At 36.4% G+C, this 20,351-nt stretch overlaps 2 protein-coding genes across 4 annotated transcripts in view; both read left to right on the top strand.

Moving 5' to 3' along the window:
* Positions 1–60: 60 nt before the first annotated feature.
* LOC108672561 (pre-mRNA-splicing factor SLU7-like) overlaps positions 61–20,351 on the top strand; it is a 24,242-nt gene continuing 3,951 nt past the window's right edge. The window contains exon 1 of one of the 3 annotated variants that reach the window (XM_018160255.2): positions 61–123. The gene's annotated coding sequence lies outside the window, so the exon portion shown is untranslated. Of the gene's footprint in view, positions 124–7,551; positions 7,654–19,855; positions 20,006–20,351 lie in introns of those variants that run through there. The other 2 variants (XM_018160256.2, XM_018160254.2) reach the window with 2 other exon arrangements.
* LOC108672560 lies at positions 15,606–16,229 on the top strand. Its single transcript, XM_018160253.1, has one exon. It carries the CDS (start codon positions 15,606–15,608, stop codon positions 16,227–16,229), a length of 624 nt encoding a protein of 207 aa, XP_018015742.1.

Raw genomic sequence — 20,351 nt, 5'->3', positions numbered from 1 at the left:
GTCACTCGGTCCGGGTCCGGCGGACCGGTCCGGGTCCGGGTTTTAGTCAGTACCGCGGTCAGCGTGCGACTTCTTCTTCACCTACAACCCGCGACCACCACCACCAGATCGGACCCTTCGGAGGTCAGTTCCGTTCCGTTGTGGTGATTGGTGATGGCGTGAAGTCCTTGAAATTGAAAGCACATGAGGCAAATGGCTTATGGCGTAATCACGAAATGCTCTCAAAGACTTCGAGTCTAAGTATTTGTCCATATTCATGACGTTAGTTTCTTAATTTAACAGATTTCTAAGTCATTAATTTCTTTTACAAGAGAGCTGGCTCTCTCAGGCTCAACTAGACGGCCAAACAGACCGTAAAAAACATATCTGAAACAGGAAGGAATATTTTAGTGACAACCATCATATTTTTTGGAGAAATAACTCATAGTTTAAGTTACTTAATTTTCATTCTTTGCTGCCCAGTGCTCAATTCTATCTATGACATTCTATGCACAATTTTGTGATGACTGATGCGATGGTCTGAAATTCTGATGATGCATTAATTTTTTGTTGAGTGAAATTTTTTTCACTGAGTGAATTTAATTTAATCAAAACTCTTTGTTGTTAATTGATTTTTTTTGTTAACTAGAGAACTGTTAACTAGAAACTTGCTTGGAGGAGAACCATTCCCAATTTCCCATGACCCAATGGAGGTGCAGACTAAAATAATCAAAGCCACTTCTGATTACCTGACAGCAATTAACACGTTGGCCGCGATTGCTGATTTGGCCCGAATGCCGTACGGGCGATAGGTTCAAACTTGTATATCTTCAGTTACCCGGCAGATAGCAAGGAGAAAAGTTGTGTGCAGCTCTGCAGGGGTATGTTCTGTCATTGTGTCACATAAAATTCGTGGCCGCATTTGGTGCACATCGCTCAGGGTTGAAATTCGTCATTATTCCTGGCGATGTGTACCAAATGAAGCCATGCCTGTTGAGGCTCATATCTGTCTCTTATACACATCTAGATGTGTATAAGAGACATATGTATTTTTCATATGAATGTACCACATGTGTACACATCGCGATTCTGAGAAGTACAGCGTGTACATATATGGCGCACATCGCGGCCAACGTGTTAATGCTCTGAAGCAAATGTAATTCTAGTTTAGGAACTTCTAGTGTAAGATATTCTCAACTGTTGCCAATAGTAAATAGAATTTTGATAACTAGATAAAACCTAAAAAGCATCTCCTTGTAGACTAACTGTGAATAACAATCTGTGGTACTAACCTTATCTCAAATCTTCAATAAACGCACCCACTGGTGCATCCAGCAGCTCAAGTAGGGGCGCTCTGCGCAGATCAATTGACTAATGTAATGACTGCATTTGTGAGGGGTGCCCCACTATGCAGAGGGTCACTGAGGGTGGATGCATCATCGCCAATATATGGATTTTTAAGCCCAAAGCATCACCGGCCATTTTAAAGATGCGTCGCCGGGTAATTTTTAATGAAAAGCCATTTACGCTGAGTAATGACGAACTATTTACAAGTCACGAACTTAGTTACAAGGTTGCATGATCGTGTTACCCCAAATAATTAATTTTACCCTAAAAACAGTCCGATTGTACAGCAAGTGTCAACTGAACATGTAATAAAGCAGTCTAGCCGCTCTAATGGTACCGAAACTATGCAATCGAAAAAACGTTGTTTACATTTTTTGCGGGAACTCATCGCAACTGATTTCCGGACAAGCTTTGCTGCATCGTATTCCATCCAACGCACCGGAAACCTTACTTTTTTTCTAAATAGTTGGCCGAAGACTGAGAAATATATTAAATGCAAGAATTTCAATCTAAATGTGTCGGCAAGATCTTCTGAAGGCAAAAATTTGGCTACTGAAGCGTTGCCAAAGATTTTGAAATATTCATCCACTCTCTGCACAGTGGGGGGTGCCTTTATTTGTCTGTCATGTATCCTCATCATCCTTTGCCTCTTCAGAACCCTGCCCATAGGAGATCCATCTTGTTTGCATACTTAAATTAGATATTACTTGTACAAGGCCTATTGGCCTCAAGAGGCTCCAGGTTGAGCTGCCCAGGCTGGACCCTTATCTAGCTGACTGGTTCTCATATGTGGCACAAGGTAGGGCATCCCCTAGATACTAACTGGGTTACACTAGCATCTACATTTGAATATTTTCTGTACCACTTTCAGTATAATAGAGTAGCACCTGTTTTATAATCATTATTATGTGATTTTGAAATATATTGACCCATATAATGCCCTCAGCAAAATAGGGTAAATGCGGTATATTCTGACACATTAAGGACGCATCGAAAAATGAAAAACTATAAAAAAACGTATGCGTTACGTAAGTTCTGTTGGCTTCACGTGACTCTCAAAACACCTCACTACGCGTCAGCAACGATGAAACGTCACAAAATGTTGCCATATTTATAAAGAAGCCTTTAGAATGGAAACCTACCAAATCCCTATATTCCGTCACTGTGTGTGGCAATATCTGACATGTGGTGAGTCGTATTGCGTCAGCGCTTCAAATTTAACTGATACGTAATGCCGACATCCACGTATTCGAATTCCGTTTGCTGTGTGAGCTGTATTAACGCATGGAACTAAAACAAAGCTTAATATAAAGGAAAAACTAGAGAAGTGATGGAATTACCTACGATGTCGGAATATACCGCGTTTACCCTATTCCCTGATTGATGATACTGGAACATACACCCCCGTTTTGAAATTGTTGATTAGCTATTGTTACAATGCTTGCATTGCTCTGTGCTGACAATCCTCTTCATGTGCCCACAGTTGCTGTGGCTACGTCTGCAACATACTCCCGTACAGTTGAGCTACATGGACAAGTCTTCGAAGCTCCAATAATCACCAATCACCACCACCAACTAGAGAATTTGCAGACCAAAATTCTCCAGTAAATGTGTTTTTTACTGTTTTAGGGGTGTCTCTTAAGACTGAGGACTCTTATAATCTTATTACCCTATTTTGCAGAAATTGCCACCATTTTTTTTTGGAATGAGATATGCAAATTCTGTCAATCACGTTTTTAAGCCACCACCAGGCACCACTTGCACCAGTGTGCATAGTGGAATTCTATGAAGAGAGGTACTTATGGTGGTCCACCGCCGTGCGCCGCACGGCGGTGAAGTGAAGTGAAGCTTGTCCGGATATCAGTTGCGATGAGTTCCCGCCAAAAAATGTAAACATCAAGCTTACGATTACGTAGTTGCGGTCACATTAGAGCGGTCAAACTGCATCATCACATGTTCAGTTGACACTTGCTGTACAATCAGACTGTTTTTAGGGTAAAATTAATTATTTGGGGTAACACGTGCATGCAACCTTGTATATAAGTTTGTGGCTTGTAAACAGTTTTTCATTACTCAGCGTAAATGGCTTTTCATTGAAAATTACCCGGCAACTCATTTTAAAATTACCCGGCAACGCTTAGGGCTTAAAAACCCATATACAGTGGGGGGAAATAAATATTCGTACACTTGAAAAATCGTATTTTAATGTATGTAAGTACACAAACTTGTCCCAATAATCTAGCAGATCGTGCAGAAATCTTCCTAGGAGCACCTGATCGTCTTTGGTTTTCAACGCTGTCACGGGTCTTGAAGCGTCCAATGAACGAAGTAACTGTACTAAAAGGAACATTCAAGTGGCTAGCAATCTTCCTATAACTTTCTCCTTCCTTCCAACGCGATAGAATTAGTTGTTTGTGTGGCGGTATTTGAAGATTCAAATTAAGAAAATGTCCCCAACAAACATTGAGAATCTTAAGGTGGTGTGCCAAGAAGAATGGTATAAAATACCAGTCAGCATCTGTAAATCATTGGTCGAGACGTATAGAAATAGACTGGTGTCTGTTGAGCTGAATAAAGGGTATTCAACCTACTATTAAATTAAAATAATGCGGATTTATTGTTTTGTATGAATACTTTTTTCACCCCGAAAGTGAACATGTTGCATTGTTTTTTGTTGCATTGAGATTTAATTTCTTTTGATAGTATTTTTGAATACTATGCGTCTCTATACATAATTTAAATCATTTTTCCTGTTAAGTTTGTGTACTTACATACATTAAAATACGATTTTTCAAGTGTACGAATATTTATTTCCCCCCACTGTATTGGCGACGCTGCATCCACCCTCTGCGCCCTGGTGCGGCGGTCTTAAGCCTTCGCACGGCCCCATGCCCTTGGCCCTTGGGCCCCTCTTGCAAAGTTGCAAGTTGCAATGGTCTAAAGTCTAAAACTCAACGGTTCAACCCCATGGTCTCATCACAACTCTTTTTAGAAATATGTGGAGTTTTGAAATTGATATAAATAAATCAATAGATATTTGAACTGGGAAATTCCTTAGTTACTTACGTTGGTTCCAGAATGATATCAATGACGTAAAAAATGACAATGACATCGGTTAAAGCCTCAGCCATGATTCTAGCTCTGCTCAGTCCTCACACTTCTACCTCGTAATTCATGATGTTAGAACTTTGATGTTCAAATGTTGACACTACTGTCAACTTGTCAAGTGTCAATATCACAATCAAAATTATTTCACAATCAGAAATATGTTATAATATCACAATTAAAAATATTATTCACAAATAACCATTGATTTCAATGCAAAACTGTTCCCATCTTCACTGCAGTGTCGTGCTGTGCCAGCTGTGGCTTTGTTTACATATGGCTAGCGGGGCGGGCCTGCGATGACGTCACACACAAGAACACGTGGTACCTTGACTGTGACATAAAAAAATGCAATATTTTGCTGCACCACAAACAAATAAATGTGAATAATTAGTAATGGAAAATGTGTTGCTGCAACATTTTGAGAGACTGTGCCTAAGCAGAATAATATATTGTTATTATTATAGTAAATATACTAAACAATAAAATAGTTATTTTGATTGCCACTGCTGGCGCTAGCATGTGGATGTGGAAGCGTAATCTTTGTTTAGAATTTAAACAATTTAATATCTTATTGCACCACAAGTTAATACATTTAAATAGTTAGTGATGGAAAATATGTTGGTGGAACACTTTAAGAGACCGGACCTAAACAGAATATGATATTATTATATTATTAGTGAAGATACTAAACAATAAAGTAGTTCATTTGATTGCCGCTGCTAGCGGTGGCATCTGTATGTGAACCTTCTATGGGTAATTTAAATTCAACATGGAATTATGGAGATACAACTTCTATGATTAATTTGAATCATAAACATTTACCTAATGCAAGAAATTAGCAATCAATAATTCAACGTTATTTTGTAAGTTTTGTACCAATGGAACTACGGAAGACTACATTAAATACGTATTGGCAACTTAAGCTTAAATAATATACGTTTAAAAATTAGTTTTTAAAGACAACACTTCCAAAAAATGCAGTGTTTCCAATGTTACAGATGTACAATGAATTTCTAATTTTATTTTTGAGTATTACAAAAATTTATTTTTCAATTTTTTTTAATATACCTATAAATTTGTTTTTCAAAATTATTTATTATGTCAATTGATTCATGCATTGTCTCCAACTTCACACAAGTGTGCAAAATTTCAGATCAATTGGAAAGGTAAAAGTGTGTCAAATGTCAATTATAAGATTTGTAGCTGGCAGAATTATTTTTTATTTTTTTTTAATATTGAAAAAAAAAATAAATTATTTATTTGTCATTTGATTCATGCATTGTCTCCAACTTCACACAAGTGTGCAAAATTTCAGATCAATTGAAAAAGTAAAAGTGTGTCAAATATCAATTATAAGATTTGTAGCTGACAAAATTATTTTTTCAATTTTTTTAATATTAAAAAATATATTTTTTTTCAATTTTTAAAATTATGTATTTTGTCATTTGATTCATGCATTGTCTCCAACTTTACGCAAGAGTGCAAAATTTCAGATCAATGGGATATGTAGAAGTGTGTTAAATATCGATTAAAAGATTTGTAGCAGACAGACAGACAGACAAACAAGAAGTGAAGTTAAAGAGAAGTGTTGTAAAAATGCACTGCAACTGCAATCAGCTGGACAGAAGGTGCCAGAAAGTGCGATGGATTCATTAGTCATTTTTTATTTGAAATCGGTCTCAGTTCTTTGGACTAGGAGCATAAATTTCAGTGTAAAACCTATTAAAAGTCTATGTTTCTGTGCGGATTTTGATGCTGTTAACATTGAAATAGTTGTAAGTATCTCTGATGCAAGAAATACTGGCTAAATAAATTTTAATTTAGAAATTAACGTCAATTGAAAATTTGGAATTACTGTTGTTGGGGGCTATCTTGGTTCTTGCGAACCGATTTTTGCATCCAGTCGCTTATATTAAAAAATAAAATTGTTTAAGCAAGTATTTCTTGCATCAGCAGATAATTCAAAGTTTGTTAATGTTAACAGCATTATAATACATGCAGAAATGTACATTTTTTTATATTGATATTAAAATTTAGGCTATTTATGACTCCTATACTATGCGTATAGGATTTCAAATCGATGCATGCGTTCAAATTCAAATAAGGCCCACCCATGGCCAGTGTAGCTGTCAGCTCACCTTTCTTCAGAAGTATCAGAAGTATGAAAGCTTTTGCCGGTGAAGGTGTGTTACCGCGGTGCGGTGATCGGTCCGTAAAGGTGCGTTCGGTTCAAAATGACATAAGACCAATAAGACCAAGTTCTTTTGAATAACCTATAGAATTGCACCATGCCAGTGTGCAACTTTTATGTTGTTACCAGGGGTAATCTTACGGCAGACCAAGCTCATGTGTTTCAGCTCAGTCTGCTCAGAAGTGACTATTTTTCTATTTCATTTATTTATTGTTTTCATTTATTGCAAACATGATTATTTGTTGTCTTTCATGCTTATCATGCAAACTAATAGTATTTCATGTAGTATTTGTGTTGTGTCTAATCAGGGCTGGAAAAGTCCTATTTTTGTCTGAAATATTGCGGCTCTAATATATAATTGCAGTAGGTATGAAATCTTGCGACTCGAACGTTATAAATTTTTGTTTGATTGGAAAATCGCGATTTGCACTTCGCACTTCGCAGTTTGTAAACAAGTCATTTCATAAAATTTTCAACTTCCGCAATCCTCATTGCTTTACTGTTCCCGCCAAAATATCCTGCAGAAAAAACATTAACATTGTAATGTAAAGAAATCAACTAAACGTTTTGTTGAAGATCACGCATAGTTGCGGTCATGTCAAAGGGGTCAGAGTGCATTAACACATGCTCAACTTACAGTAAAGACAAATTTTATCTTTGCCATTTGACTGTTTTAGGGTACAATTAGAGATTTGGGGTAACACATGCATGGACTTTGTAAATAAATTTTGCGCCTTGTAAATGGCTTTTCATGGCCTAGCTATGGAATTCACGGCTCGGTGAAATGGAATCACGACTCGAAGAAATGGAATCACGGCTGGCAAATCCATAAAACTACGGCTCAAAAAATTCAGTCATGGCTTGCCAAGTAGATATATTCCATGCCTGTGTCTAATGTTGCCCTAAGTTTTTTTGTTTTGTTTCAGGTATTGAACGACCCCATCAACCTAAATTAATGCATGCAAACTAAACATGTCTCGAGTTAGCAGAAATTCTGAAACTTGCACCGCCATCACCAGTGGCAGTTGGTAAGTTGGCTGTTTAGTCTGCACTTTAATCATCAATTATTTAATTATCAATTATGTCTAATTTACATGTTTTAGGTTAATTATTTGTTGCATTTTGGTTCTTATTCATTCTATTGTCATTTATTGTTATAATGGTTCTTTTCATACCGTAAACTGGGGTAACTTTGACTCCCGGGGTAACTTTGACCACGTTTGGTTTTTTAACAAAACCCCCCAAAACTCAAAAACCATTTGACATAGAAAAGTTTTGTCAATGGGCATTAAAGACCTAATACTAAGGCTATGTAACACAATAGAAAGATTTAAAAAGTTTGCATATCTAATAGGTTAAAAAAATTAAAATATGACCCACAAAAAAAAGCTATTTTTTAAAGCCTGTCAGAGTACCCCCTCCAATTTTTTTATTTTTTGGCAAAATAACTCCAGGTTTTGATGCATTGTAGTAGAACTCTTCTAGTTACATATGCAAAAGACAAATTTTGAGTAAAGCTAGAGTATAGACCTGTATTTTGCATGTTTCAATTTAAGTTTAACTTATCTAGTAGAAAAATGGCATCATTTTGAAAAAAAAGTGGTCAAAGTTACCCCAGTTTACGGTATCTGTCAGATTGATTAACTTTTAATGCAATTTAATGCAGTGCTTGTGCTTGCAATAATTGTTTTCTTAAATCATTTTGCACTTAAAAGATCTGCACCTCCATTTGCTCTTGACTGTTTTAAGGGGAGCGTCTGGGTCAAAATTGAAAATTTTGACTTTTTGGTTTTTACACTCATCTTAAAGCTTGCATTCAGAAGCATCTAACAGTTTCAAAACCATCTCTGTACGTTGACTTATGCGTTCACGACAGATCGCAAAAGGGTTAGGGGTGGGGGAGTTCTTTTACATTTAAGATAGGCCAAAATTACTGGTAGCACACTTTAATAGCTAGTCTGAACACGCTGTGCTTCAGTTATCCGCCTGCAGTCATATGGGATGGTTCTTGTGCTGTCATTCACACCATCCTTGACAGAAATTGAGATCCAATATTGTCTAGTCTTGCAAGCTTGCACCCTTGAATGTCTTTTTCGAGGCGCATGCAACTTTGTCGGGCCCTACTGAAAAGTTAACTTATTGTCACTGCAAACCTATCTCCTCCTAGAGTTTTGAAGCTACTTCAATGAGACATATACCATTTGATTTGGAAAGGAGAGATCTACAAAATGATGTACCATATGCGTTTTTATGATTTCGTTATAGTTTGGATTTTATTTTGCAAAAAGGGGGGTGGCAGGGTAAAATATAAAAATTCCTGACAAATTTACAAAGAATCCCCCACACCCACAAAAATGAGAATTTCAAAAAATGCAGTAATCATTTTATAGATATGGTTTTTATGCATCGAATGATATGTGTCTCGATGTTGTAGCTTGAAAATCCTAGGAGGAGATAGGATTTCTAAAGTACCTACCCCCTTTTTGGCCATTTTCTAAGATTTTCATGTTTTCTTTCATTGTTTTTAAATTCACATGAAAAAAAGTCTTAGAATTCTGTTTTACATATGTGTATCAAAGTTCGAATCGATCCATCTGTAAATAACAAAGATAAAATTTTTCCCAGACGCTCCCCTTAACTCTATAATATATTCCTTAATTCACTATCCTATTTTTGTTGATTTATGTTTAAAGTTCAATTAAATTTAATAAATCTTCTCACATGACAACTGAATTATGTCTCTTATTGCATGCAGGGTTGGCGATTTTTTTTATTCTTTTAAAAAAATCAAAAAAATAAAAATCAATGATTTATTTGATTTTGCATGATTTTTTTGATTTATTTGATTTTTTTTATTTTTTCAACTTTTTTGTCTTTTTGAAGTGTTATTTTTTATGTTGCAATTAGCCTACTAACAATAACAGTATATGGATCATAATGGATGGCTAAAAAGGGCACTTATTGCCTTCAATAATGGCCAACAGGCCAAGGTCTGTCTCTTATACACATCTATTTNGACTCCAACAGTGTGATGCAGCTAACAAACCCCATTTTCCTGATATTGTTTTCAAAACATAAGTATTTTAAATGGTATGTTATGCTAATCTTGAGGAAAATAAACTTTTTTCTTTATCTACCTCCATTACTCTTTTATTTTGCCCCAAAACTGTTCAATCAGTTCTGCCCCACCCTGTATAAGCTAGCTAACACATTTAAATTGTATATTGTAATCAATATATAACAAATAGTCAAATAGTTAGACTAGTACTTATAGCCTTATAAGAATTAGCTAAGCTGCTAGCTACATACAATGTACGGCACACTTGATGCCTCTGTACCAAAAACATTCAATTTATTTGAACCTAATACACACTAAAGGCAACAAGTTTATATACCAATTTGACATTCATAGTACATTTATGCTAAACCATGAATAATAATACCTCAATGTAAATTAAAGACTGCCACTCAATATATTTAAAAATATGAAAAAATCATATAAATCAAAAAAATTGAAAAAATAAAAAAAATCATGATTTTTTTATAAAAAAAATCAAGTGATTTAATCACATGATTTAATCATTTTGATTTAATCATTTTGATTTAATCATTGCCAACCCTGATTGCATGTATATTAATGTTTGTTTGTTTGTTTCAGTTGCTATGTACGGCATATCATTCCACCCATAGTTTCATAGTTCAATAGTTTCATATTTCAATTGTTTCATAGTCTTAAGTATATTTGAATGTTTATTGATTCAATTCTAATATGAGTTTTGGCAAATTATTTTCATTGTATAAAACCTAATGTTTTGGCTTTTCTGTTAATAACTGAAAAAAAAACTGGAAAATGGGGTAACTTTGACCACTTTTTTCAAAATGATGCCATTTTTTTACTAGATAAGTTAAACTTGAATTGAAACATGCAAAATACAAGTCTATACTCTAGCTCTATTCACCATAAATTGCTGGCTCCTGCCTCTCATAGTTTTGATGTAATTTCAAAAAAAGTGATGGTATTTGTTACCCCGTGATGGTATTTGTTGTTTGACCGGGTGGTAAAATCAATTTTATTTTTTGGTAAAATGACTCCGAATAACTCCAGGTTGTGGTGCATTGTAGTAGAACTCTTCTAGTTACATATGCAAAAGACAAATTTTAGGAAAGTGTCATAGTTTGCAAATGGGGGGCGCTGCCCCCCAATGGGCGAAATGTGACCACCTAATGGCAGCCATGACGGGGTAACATTAACCGGTTTGGAAATTAAGTTAAAATTACCATATATAAGACTCTGTAGAGTCTGAAACATAAAAAAAAACATTAATAGGTGTATCAAACATAAAATATGTTGTATAGGAGTCTGAAACATAAAAAAAAACATTAATAGGTGTTTAGGCCTTTGATGGCCATTGACAAAATTTTTCTATGTCAAATCGTTTTTGAGTTTTGGGGGTTTTTGTTAAAAAAACGAAAAGTGGTCAAAGTTACCCTGTCGGTCAAAGTAACCCCATTTTACAGTACTCGAATAAAAGCAAATCCCTAAGTAATTCATTAATTCCATTTTCTGTGACTAGCACTATAAGATTAAATTTTCAGTAAGTGAACGAGTTTGTTCCACCCGCTATTTCATCCGGTTACAATGTAAGTAAAATTTTTTAATACAACAAATATTTTTTTTGCTACAGACCTTAGTAGAGGTACTTTTCCAAAATCTCACTTTTTACACTTTTTTTCAGTGATTTTTTAGAGGTAATAAAGGTACCTATGATTTCTTAACTTGCTTTATGCTGCATAGATATAGTAAAAATGTTGAACTTTATGCCACTATTTTTAATTGTGCAAACACATTAAATAAAAAATTGATTTGCCAATAATTTCTCATCCAATGATCCATTATGTTTAGCCACAGTTGGGGTTGGGAAAATATTTTAGAACCAGAAAATGTTGGAATATTCTAGAATGCAAAGGGATGTCATAGAGATCTTTCTAACTGCATTCATTCATTACCTTGCCATTCAGGATGGAATTCTAAAAATGGTAGTTCATATATTAATTTTGATCCACCTAGGGTTTAATTTTGATCCAAAAATTTTGGTTGGCATAAAGAGGTAGGCCAGTCTGTAGAGTATGGCCTTTTAGCTCAAGATATTGGTGTCTTTTGCAAAACTTTATCAGCCACCTTGACTTTACATTTGCATCTTTTTGAGGATCTTCATCAGCCATCTCGACCTTACATTGGTGTCCTTTCACGGTTGCCGCGGTCTGGAAGGTGCGGTGTGTGCGCCGGAGGCCCATTTTGGGATGTACGCCAGCTCGCCAGGAAAGAAAGTTGCCAGTATGTTTGCTAGAAAAACAAAAGTGCATATCTGAGGGATGTCTGATAATCAATACTGAGGCGTGTGCTTTACGATCAATTGGGCCAATGCCCGACAATGATGCACTCACTTGTGCGATCGATGCAGCTGTTGCTCAATGATCGACATTGATGCTTGCACTTTACGATCAATAATCGACTTGGATGCATGCATTTTATGATCAATGTGGCCAATGCCCATGCTTCACAAACATGCAGCATGATTGACATGGATGCACACATTTTATGATCAATGTGGCCAATGCCAAATGATCGATTCCAACGCTCATACTTCGTGAATGATGCCGCATGATAGGCACATATGCGCGCATTGTACAATTGATGTGGCTGATGCTCTTGCTTTGTGAATGATGTGGCATGATTGACATGGATGCACGCATTTTACAATCGATGTGGCCAATGCACAATGATCGATTCCGATGCTCACGATTCGTGAACGATGCGGCATGATTGACATAGATGCATGCATTTTACGATCAATGTGGCCAATGCCTAATGATCGATTCCGACGCTCACGATTTGCAAATGATGCCGCATGATTGACATGGTTGCATGCATTTTACAATCGATGTGGCCAATGCCCAATGATTGATTCCGACGCTCGCGATTCGCAAACAATGCGGCATGATTGACATGGATGCATGCATTTTACTATTGATGTGATCGATGCCTAATGATCGATTCCAATGCTCACAATTAGCAAACAATGTGGCATGATTGACATGGATGCACGCATTTACAATCTATGTGGCCGCTGCCCAATGATCGATTCCGATGCTCACGATTTGCAAATGATGTGGCATGATTGACATAGATGCATGCATTTTATGATCGATGGGGCCAGCACCCAACGATTGATTCTGACCTTCACGATTCGTGAACAATGCGGCATGATTGACATGGATGCACGCATTTTATGATCGATATGGCTGAAGCCCAATGATCGATTCTGACTTGTGCTATGCGGCCAATGCCTAATGATCAACACTTACACACCTACTTTACAACCAATGTAGTCGATGCCTTATGATTGACGCGGATTCACGCATTTTATGATGTGGCCAATGCCCAATGATCAAGTTGAGTCAACACAGGCACGTGCTTAATGATCAATTTGGCCGATGCCCGATGACCGACACATGTGCTTTACGACCAATGTGGCTGATGCATGATGATGAATGCACTTCACGATCAACGTGGCATAACACAAGATAACACAACTCATAACACCACATAACATGACATTAGATTATAACGCAAAACATTACAACTAAGATTATCATGACACAACACATCATAACATAACATCAGTTACATCACACATTATAACACAACATATCGTAACCAAGCACATTATAATACATCCTAACATAACCCAACACATTGTAACAAAACTTAACAAAACACCACACATTATAACATAACATAACAACACACATTATAAGATCATAATACATCATGATATACCATCAAACGGGGTAAAAAGGGATGGTTTTGAGCATTTTTTGTTAATAACTTCTTACCATGAAACATTTCATTAACCAGTTTGGGCTCATTTTAAAGGTCTTTGCAAGGGCTATCATATGCCATCTCCAAAAAATTCCGAATTCTATTTGTAAGGTGCTAGACACAATATAAAAGGCTCCTGAATTAATCTGGAAATGGGGTAATTAGGGACACTTGATATAAAACTCAATTTTAAAACATTTGAAGCATGCAGAGTGTACTCATGTACCTATTACTAACAGTGCTCTGAAGATCTCCTCTTTCATTGTAGATGATGTAAATGTAGAATAAATGACATTTTCTGTAATTTTTACTTGTTTTTGCTTTATTGATGTGATATTACCATATTCATTAATTACCATATTATTAATGTGATATTACTGTATCCATGGACATGCCATTGAGCATTAACAATGACCTTGTCCACTGCAAGCTTAATATCAGCAGCCATGTATCATTTCTTCTGTATCTGTAAGCTTACAGGATGGCTTGTAATTTTACTCAATTTTAATTGAGTCAAGTGATTTTACTATAACAAAAAAGATTGTAAAAAACATACCTGAAACAGGTAGGAATATTTTTGTGACAACCATCACATTTTTTGGAGAAATAAATCATGGGTTAGGCTATTATTTTTCATTCTTTGTTGCCCAGTGCTCAATTCTATCTATGACATTCTATGCACAATTTTGTGATGACTGATGCAGTAATTTTTTGTTAAGTGAAATTTTTTCACTGAGCAAGGTAAATGTAATCAAATTTCTTTGTTCTTAATTGATTTTTTCATCAATTGGAGCCTTTGCTAACCAAGGCTCTACTGTAAATGCAGTTTTAGAGGTGTCCCTTATTACCCCGGGGGGTGTCTCACTATTACCCCATTTTGCGGAAATGGCCACCATTTTTTTCTGGAACAAGATATGCAAATTCTGTCAATCACATTTTTAAGCCAACACCAGTGTGCACCTTTTACGCAAGTAAGATTTTTCAATACAACAAATGTTTTTTCTGCTACAGACCTTAGCAGAGGTACTTTTCCAAAATCTCACTTTTCACACTTTTTTTCAGGGATTTTATAGAGGTAATAAATGTATGATTTCTCAACTTGCTTTATGCTGCATAGATAGTAAAAATGATGAACTTTACGCCACTATTTTTAATTTTGCAATATTTTGATTTGTTTAGCTGCTACAACACTTCTACTAAATGTTGGAGGACTGTCCCGTTTCACCCCACCCGTCCCTTTTTACCCCATTTGATGGTAACACACTTTAAAATGGAACATATTATAGAACACAACAAATTTTACTATAACATATCAAAACCGAACACATTGTAACATAACATATCATGATACAACACATTATAAGACATTATAACTCAACTCCAACACATCATTACATGCTCCCAATGCTGTGGCGTGTACGTCGTGGGAGTACCATCTTTGGATGCAAATCACAGCAATCATCCTACTGCATCACAAGATGCAGTCAGGCTACACCGTTTTTTCGGTGATGCTGAGCTGGAGACCCGTCCTCTGGCTCAGGGAACCCCCTGAGATATCAATGCTGATCAGGATGAAATAAGAACAAACCAGTGCATCCAAGAGCTACTAACAGCTGATACCATCCTGGCAGGAGATGTGAATGCGCATGCTCCTCTCTGGCACTCCAGCATCACAGATGCCAGAGGAATATACATAGAAGAGCTGCTACTCACCTCAGATATGACCACGATGAATGAAGAAACACCTACTAGAATACCATTTGATCAGACACAAAGACGAACATCGCCAGATATCACAGTACTCTCACAAGACCTGCAGAGATACTCAAAATGGGAAACGATGACAACAACATCATCAGACCACCTCCCAATAATACTGGAAATACAAACCCACAATAAGGAAAAGAGTATAAGAAAACAGAAGACCTATATTAATTTCAAGAAAGCAAAGTGGGATTGCTACAAAGAATATGTTTAGTCACACTATTAACACCGGATCCCAAGCAGTACAGTGTCAACCTGGAGCTCAATGTAAGAGGAACAACGTTGGGAATGGAAAAACATCTGAGAATCTTGGGAGTGACTTTTGATCCAAGGATGACCTACTCTGAACATGTAAGAAGCACTGCGAGCAAAGCGAAGAAAAACATCAACATATTAAAAGCCGTATCTGGAGCTGACTGGGGAAAGGACACAGAGACTATTGTGCAAACCTACAAGGCACTGATACGTCCAGTTCTGGAGTATGGAAGTAGTATATGGGGTCCCATAACATCGGAAAGTGGCTGGCAGAAAATACAAACTGTTCAGAACTCTGCCCTGAGAATTGCCACAGGACACACACGTGACACCAACGCACAACATCTTCACGACGAAACATCTGTCCTGCCTCTGAAGAACCATGTGCAGATGATGGCCTTGCAACTGAGGGAGAAGAGCAAACTGGAAGAACACCCACTGAGAAGTCTGATGAACCAAGAACCAATCAGACTCATGAAAAAGACCATATACAACAGCGAGTATAGCATAAAAGTGTATGACTGCAACAACAGTGATAGCAGCGTGGAGGTGAATAGAAACATGAAGACATTGCATACCACCGCAGTCGAGAGATACCTAGAGTCGAGAACACCCGACAAGATTCTAAATGCACCTGCACCTAAAGTAAATGAAATAGAGAGGACTTTGGACCGAGGCATGAGGCGCACATTGGCGCGTTAAGGGCGGGGAAATGCCCAATGCTTAGAGAATACCTCAATAAGATCGATGAGGCTAATTACCCAACACCATCATGCCCTCTGTGTCAAAACCACACCCACAACACACAACATCTGTTTGGGTGTGCTGAAATTCCAACTAGCCTGCAGCCTGAAGATCTATGGAATAAGCCAGTGGAAGTGTCCCAACTGATCAGAGTGTGGCAAGACCGGCTCGGCGCTCTGGAGGGGGGTGGGCCTGGGCGGCACTCAGTCGAGTGATGTTGTGGTGATCATCATCATCAAATCATTACATAACAAAACTAATTATAACACAGCACAACAGAACATAATATAACACAATAGATTATGTTATGTTATGTACACAATAGATTATGTTTTTACTGTGCTATGTTATGATACATGATAATTTTTTTGTTATATATTGTGTAGGTAATCATGTGTTTTGAAGTGACATGTTCTATTATAATAATTTATGTTTTGTTTTGTGTGTTGTCTTATATTATGATGTGTTAAAATGTGTTGTGCTGTTATGCTGTGTCATAATGTGTCTTGTTATATTACCTTGTATTACAATGTGTTGTATTATGTTATGTTGTGTAATAATCTGTGGTGTTACATTATGATGTGTTATAATGTGTTTGGTTGATTTACAATGTCTTATAATGTGTTGTATCATGATATGTTGTGTTACAATGTGTTCTGTTATATGTTGTGGTAAAATTTGTTGCATTGTTCTATGTTATTTTATGATGTATAATGTTATATCATGATGTGTTATGTTGCAATGTGTAGTTTTATGTTATGTTGTGTTACAATGTGTTCTGTTATGTTATGTTGTGTTACAATGTGTTTTGTTATGTTGTGTTACAATGTGTTTTGTTATGTTATGTTGTGTTGCAATGTGTTTTCTAGAGAGGATTCATTTGAAGGGAATTCATTCCTATGATGGGAATTCATATAAAAAACTGCCAGAAACTTGCTACAGAACATGTGAGTAATCCTTCAAGCTTATGAGATAAAATATTATGGTCAGATCAGACTAAAATTGAGTTGTTTGGTCGGAACTATGTCAGTCTTGTTTGGAGAAAGAAGAATAACTCTGTGTTTCACCCAAAGAATACCGTAATATCCTAGTTTGGACAGTTTGGAAGTGGCAGTATAATGCTTTGAGGTTGTTTCTCTTCTGCAGGGTGAAGGCCCTGGGGAATTGGAAATCATAGAAGGAAGGATTAACTCCAAAATGTATCAGGGCATTTAATGATGTCTCGTGAAGTTAGCCATAAAATTGAATCTACCTCAAGGTTGGATATTCCAACAAGACAATGATCCCAAGCACTTGGCCAGGGCAACTTTATCATAGTTTCAGGAGGGGGACATTGAGTTATTGTAATGGCCAAGCCAATCACCTGACCTCAATCCAATTGAAAATCTGTGGCAGAAATTGAAATTGTGAGTACAGGAGAGAGATCCTAGAGATCTTATCCAATTGAAAAAAATTGTCAAATGGAAAATTAGGGACAGGCAGGGTAAATTGGGACAGTCCTGTGCCAAGGCCTAAAAATATTATAGCAGCAAACTAATTGAAATATTGCAAAACTAAACATAGTGGCATAAACTTGATATTTTTCCTATCTATGTAGCATTAAAGAAGTAAAGAAATCTTACATAGTATACTAGCTCTAAAAAGTCCCTTAAAAAATGTTTGAAAATGACATTTTAGAAAAGTACCATAAAATGGGGTTACTTTGACCGGTGGGGTAACTTTGACCACTTTTTGTTTTTTTAACAAAAACCTCCAAAACTCAAAAATGATTCAACATAGAAAAATTTTGTCAATGGCCATCGAAGGCTTAATACTGAGGCTACGTGACACAATAGAAAAAGTTAAAAAGTTTGCATATCTAATAGGTTAAACAATTAAAAATGTGACCCATGAAAAAGAGCTATTATTCAAAGCCTGTCGTAGTACCCCCTCCAATTTTTTCATTTTTGGTAAAATAACTCCAGGTTTTGATGCATTGTAGTAGAACTCTTCTAGTTACATATGCAAAAGACAAATTTTAGAAAAGTGTCATAGTTTGCAAATGGGGGTGCCACCCCCCAATGGGGTAACTTTGACCACCTAATGGCAGCCGTGACGAGGTAACATTGACCGGCTTGGAAATTAAGTCAAAATTACCATTGGTACCTATATAACATATTTTATGTTTGATACACCTATTAATGTTTTTTTCTTTATGTTTCAGACTCTACCGAGTCTTATATATGGTAATTTTAACTTAATTTCCAAACCGGTCAATGTTGCCCAGTCATGGCTGCCATTATATGGTCACATTTTGCCCATTTGGGGGCGGTGCCCCCCATTTGCAAACTATGACACTTTCCTAAAATTTGTCTTTTGCATATGTAACTAGAAGAGTTCTACTACAATGCACCACAACCTGGAGTTATTTGGAGTTATTTTACCAAAAAATAAAATTGATTTTTAAATTACATCAAAACTATGAGAGGCAGGAGCCAGCAATTTATGGTGAGTAAAGCTAGAGTATAGACCTGTATTTTGCATGTTTCAATTTAAGTTTAACTTATCTAGTAAAAAAATGGCATCATTTAAAAAAAAAGTGGTCAAAGTTACCTCATTTTACAGTACTTCTGCTGAGGTCTGAAAGAAAATACCTATTTGCCATAGTAAAAAATTTTGCTAAAAAACTTGCAGACAGGTGTTGGCTTTAAAATTTATTAATGGAATTTGCATACCTTGATCCAAAAATAAAATGGCGGCCATTTATGCAAGATGGGGTATTAAGGAACACCTCCCTGGGGTAATATGGGACACCCCTAAAAACTCCTTTTCAGTAAAACTTGGTTAGCAAAGGCTCCAGTCAACAAAAAATTTATTGGGTAATGACAAAGAATTTTGATTGAATTTACCTCTCTTACCAAAAAAAATTCACTTAACAGAAAATTAATGCATCATTGGTCACAAAATTGTGCATAGAATGTCTTAGAATTGTGCACTGGGCAACATTGAATGAAAAGTAATTAACCTAAAATATGATTTATTTCTCTAAAACCCCTCAGAGGGGACTTCTGATGCATGTCTGTGTTCATCAGAAGTCTTGTGGGATTTTGCGCTCCTAGGGGGATTGTTCCTGAGCGCCCCACCGCTGAGCTCGCGGTGTCTGACTGCAGGTCTCAGTTGTGGGGTTAAGTTATTATGTAGGTAGGATTCCTTACATTGAGTTATTATGTAGGCTAGATTCCTTACATTTCTCTACTCCATCTCTCTCGTGCGGGCGGCCGACGTCCCGTTTAAGCAACCTCATGTTCTAGTGTCTTAGTTTCTGTTGCTTTTCACCTGTCCCTCCTTCTTACTTCATCTCTTTAAGATGTTAAACTTAATGCTGCTTCCTTTGAGCCAGCTACAGCGGGCTGGACAATTGAGACTTTCTGCCCCTTGTGGGTGATGAACAATTTTTGATTTGAGAAACTTTGGTGAACATCACCTATTTGGTGATTTTCATCTTAACTTTCGGTGTGAGATAGCTGAATAGCCACTAAACTAACTACCAAATATTTCTCTAAAAAATATTATGATTGTTGCTAAAATACTCCTTTCTGTTTCAGGGTACGTTTTTAAGATCTTATTATGTAATACGTAGTTAATCAATTTACTTAACTCAATTAAAATGGTGCAAAATTACAAACCCAGTCCTCTCAGGAAATAGGTCACAAATATATCTGTTGAATAGAACTTGTTTTGTTATTACATGCCTGGTGAGCATAACAACCCTGTTGCTTGTGATATTCAAGTCTGGTGTTGCTGGACTGTTATAAATAAAATAATATGTCTGTTGGTATCAAAGCAATCATATTCCATATGTATTTTGGACTAGAGATTATTGATTCCTGGAATCATGTCCCTTATCATGTAACTTGATTATTATTTATATTGTACATATCATGATATTTCCCAGCCGCAATCTTATTTTCTTTTATTCTATATCCTTGCACATGCTGCCATTAATATGAGATTATTGAGATTTTGAGAGATCTTGTATGAACGGTGCAGTTGTAATTGCTGATAAGACTACCAGAACTTATAAAATAAATTTGACTTTGT

This window comes from Hyalella azteca, unplaced genomic scaffold, assembly GCF_000764305.2.
Source record: "Hyalella azteca isolate HAZT.00-mixed unplaced genomic scaffold, Hazt_2.0.2 contig5271, whole genome shotgun sequence".
In the NCBI taxonomy this organism is placed as follows: domain Eukaryota; kingdom Metazoa; phylum Arthropoda; class Malacostraca; order Amphipoda; family Hyalellidae; genus Hyalella; species Hyalella azteca.
The sequence above is the reverse complement of the archived record's forward strand: the minus strand, read 5'-3'. Positions and strand labels throughout refer to the sequence as shown.